At 42.3% G+C, this 4178-nt stretch overlaps 1 protein-coding gene across 1 annotated transcript; it reads right to left on the bottom strand.

Moving 5' to 3' along the window:
* Positions 1-1318: 1318 nt before the first annotated feature.
* LOC307157647 (uncharacterized protein) lies at positions 1319-3140 on the bottom strand (the record flags this gene model as incomplete). Its single annotated transcript, XM_079869573.1, has 2 exons — positions 1319-2216; positions 2827-3140. The coding sequence occupies 2 exons, from the start codon at positions 3138-3140 to the stop codon at positions 1319-1321; spliced, it is 1212 nt and encodes a 403-aa protein (XP_079725699.1).
* Positions 3141-4178: the final 1038 nt, after the last annotated feature.

Below are 4178 nucleotides of genomic sequence, written 5' to 3'. Positions count from 1 at the left end.
GCATGTATGTAAAAGTTTGTACCACCGTGGGCCACCGCTGTCTGCGGATGAACAATTCCTCCTCAGCCTTTCTGCAGAGCATGCCGCCTCAAACAAAAGAAATGATCAAATTTAAAATTTATAAATTGGCTATGGAAAACAGCACTGTTGTGCTAAATTTGGAACAATTAGACCCCCACAGCCCATAGTAGGCTTTAAAAAAAATTAAAAAATGAGGCAGCAGGCTCTGCAGGAAACGCAGAATGCCCTCCTTCCTCTTCTCCTTTGTTCCCTGAGGCTTTTCCAGTCTTGCATCTTCCAAGCGAGGTCCTTTTTATTTCTGTCTCTGTATGTAAATAGTTTGTACAATATTGTATTTTTCAAAGTTTATTTTGTTATTTTAAATTTATAATCAAATTATTTTATGTTTGGCCTGAATAAATTATTTTGAAATATGACTAAATGCCTAGTGTGGTTCTAATGCACAACAAAGCAAGTGTTTTATCACATATATGACACATATTCATTTTGTATTGAATGCTATTTATTCCATATCTAAATCTTAATTATATGAAATAGTATTATAGTGTAGTGTGTCTACTACACTATAATAACAGAACAATAATAATTATAATAGTGTGTATTCTTTTGTGTGTCTGGACAGTGTTGTGTGAGGAAAACAAAGAAATATCAGGACAGGTTAAATACTTTTGGAGGCTGGCTCCATTTATCATCAAAACAAAAATAAATAACAGATTTTACAGTAATAACCTGAACAAAGAAATGGCACAGACCTATAGAATTATTATACATCAAAGGAGGAATGACATTGTTAACTATGAATGTGACACTGAACACTTGCAGTCATACATTTCTGAATTAGATTAACAAAAACTCCAAATATGGGATTGTTTATCATGTTATATTAATAGGACTAATAATAATGTATGTTTTTATCACTTTACCTTATAAACTAACGTGGAAAACCTACCATTTGAAAAAGTTAATGACTCAGGGTCTAAAATTATTAAATGTGCATGTTGTGGTGGACCTGACAGCCTGGAACTGGGCCAGCAGGAGTAGAGCAGACAGATAGACCAGACATGACCTGCAAACAGAGAGGAGGCAGAACAAAACAACATACAAACCAATAATCAACATATATATATGTGTGTGTGTGTGTGTGTGTGTGTGTGTGTGTGTGTGTGTGTGTATATATATATATATATATAAAAAATAATGGAGGTAAAACTCTTTTAAGATAGTCATGCTCTTTATAGGTTTGTGGGTGGCTCTTAAAAGAGCCGTTGTGGGGAAGTCGTGAGGAGGACTTCAAACACTACTCCGTCGGCTGCCATGCTACTGCTCCCTCCGCCGAGAAGTGTTCCATGAAGACATCCCTCACTCGGACTGCCTCTCTGGAGGAGTTGTTTGCTGCAACCCGACCCAGACCTGGCAGTGGCTCCTCTCCAGCCTGTCCCACGACCCTCACAGCAGGTGCCTCTCTCCTCTCCGAACACCTCATGAAATTGTGGAGAACACACGTCGCCTTCACACACTTCTCCGCAACTTCAGGATGGACCTCGATGAGCCGCCGGTACATCCTCCACTGTGAGGAGAGGATGCCAAAGGCGTTCTCCACCACCAGCCTGGCTCTGGAGAGACGGTAATTGAAGACACGCCTCTCTGGAGGAAGCGTGCGTCCAGGGAAGGGCCGCATGAGGTTCCTCCGCAGTGGGAACGCCTCATCAGCCACGAAGACATGGGGCTGGGGTCCTCTGTCTTCAGCACCAGGTAGAGGGTGGTCAGGAGGCAGATGAAGTGTGCCAGCCCGGAGAGCCTGTCCAAAGGCGGAGTTCGCCAGAATCCCACCATCACTGGTCCTGCCGTACCCCCCAACATCGATCACCCGGAAGCGATACTTCGCATCCACAACTGCAAGCAGAACGATGGAGAACGTTCCCTTGTAGTTGTGGAACTGGGATCCTGAGTTTGGGGGTGCCTTCAGCACCACATGCTTCCCATCCACCGCTCCAACGCACAGAGGGAAGTTCCACCGCTCCTGAAATCCCTCTGCGATGGACCTCCAGTCATCAGTGGTGGGCACAGCCATGTAGTCCTCCACAAGGCAGTCCCAGATGGCAGTCACTACCTGGGCGACGATCTGGCACACAGTGGAGACACCAACCCGGTAGCTGGACGCTATCGTCCTGAATGAGTCCCCAGTGGCAAGAAACCTAGAAAACATTTTTATAAATATTATTACAAGTACACTTGTAGTTACATATTCAACTATACAATCAACAGGTATACTAGTAAATGGTTTATGGTATATTAAAATGCCAATAATCAAGCACTACATATTGCTTACAGATAGAGATATTTAATTTCTAGGTTAATCTCTAGGTTATGGCAGTTAACTCAGTACTACTAGAAAGATCACTGTGTTTATACAGAGAAACATGACAGCATCACGTCTGCCAAGAGAATATTTTAATTTCTAGGTTAATGTCTAGGTTATAGCTAACTCAGTATCACTAGAAAGATCACGGTGTTTACAGAGAAACATGACAGCATCACGTCTGCCAAGAGAATAATTTCTAGGTTAATGTCTAGGTTATAGCTAGCTCAGTATCACTAGAAAGATCACTGTGTTTACAGAGAAACATGACAGCATCATGTCTGCCAAGAGAATAATTTCTAGGTTAATGTCTAGGTTATAGCAGTTAACTCAGTATCACTAGAAAGAGCGCCAACAGTGGTATCTGTACCACAGTTTTAAAAAAACATTGATAGCATATGTTAGCATATTGAATATACTGTAAAATATCATATACATTTACTAACCGAAGACAGATGGACAGGCGCTCCGCAGCCGGGATAGAGCTCCTGTAGTTGGTGTCCTGGAGGGTGATCCTCGCTCCGATGCGGGACAGCAGGTCATCGAACTGGGCGCGGGACAGGCGGAAGTACCGCTGAAAGCGGCCGTCATCCAGGCGCAGCTCCTGGAGCAAATGATGAAACTCGCCGAACTGGGTTCGCCTCCGAAGGGTCTGATGGACCCAAATACGGCGACGATGATCCCTACGCCGCTGTTCTGCTCTCCAGAGCAAATACAGAGCGGTGACTCTCTCGATAAATGACCGATCAACAACAGACATCTTGTAAAAAGATGGCCGCCAACGGGGTTCGAAACTTTTAAAACTTTCGCTCTTGACTCGCGAATGCACACAAAGTGGTCACGCGTATAACTAGACGCGGCAGGCGCGAATTGACGCATATTCGCGTTTGGTGTGAACGCAGCATAACAGTAAACACGGGTCTAAATATTATAATATTCACCATATATCTAGCAACAGTTCAACTGCAATGTGAAATTTATGCAACAATATCAAACTAATATGTAAGAATTTCTTACCTTACATCTTTCTTGTCTTCAAATCGCGTTCTTCTTCTTCAGAGGTAGCCTAAATCCAATGTAAGCTCACGGCGCGTCTTTCAAACTCGACGAAAAGCAGAGACTTGTGAAGTTTTTTCGTGCTTTGTTTTTGAGGTAATGAGCGCGTTCGCGTTCCATGTGGAGATTTGCATGTGAATCTCTTTTGCGCTCATGGGCGTGGTCAAATAAAAAATAATTAGGAAGCATTTGAGAAGCTGGACATCTTGTTGGTTTTATACAAATTACTTAAACAGAGAATATTTGTTTTCAGTTTGAATCCGATCATTTAAAAGTACACACTTAAATGTTTATAAAGGTATATGGCTCAAATGTGTGACAAGTATTCGCTGAGTTTTGTTTCAGTTTATAGACGTGCTCAAGAAAAAAAAGTTCACTGCGATGGAGAGGCAGAAAGCACACCCTGTTTATTTTCTTTATTTTACAAAAGCACAATGTTTTGATTTGATTGTAAGTGGACACATACAAAAGAAATATCACAGATTCTTTTTTTATATTTCTTTTTTCTGTATGACCATAAATGACGGAGTAATTTAAGTTTATAGTGCTACAATGTGAAGAAAATCACATTGCCCCGGCGCGTTTGCCGACCTGGTTAAAATACTTTGATTGGCGAGCGACTATCGTTCCCGGTATACTAAATGTTTGGACAGGGTGGTGGAATTTGTTCCCTTCCCGAAACTCAAGGGGAGAAATGCCAGGCGTATATCAAGCAGTGTGGGAGGCCCCATTCACCACTAAG

Source organism: Squalius cephalus (assembly GCF_949319135.1).
Source record: "Squalius cephalus genome assembly, chromosome: 4".
NCBI lineage: Eukaryota > Metazoa > Chordata > Actinopteri > Cypriniformes > Leuciscidae > Squalius > Squalius cephalus.
This window is presented reverse-complemented; position numbering and strand designations above follow the sequence as displayed.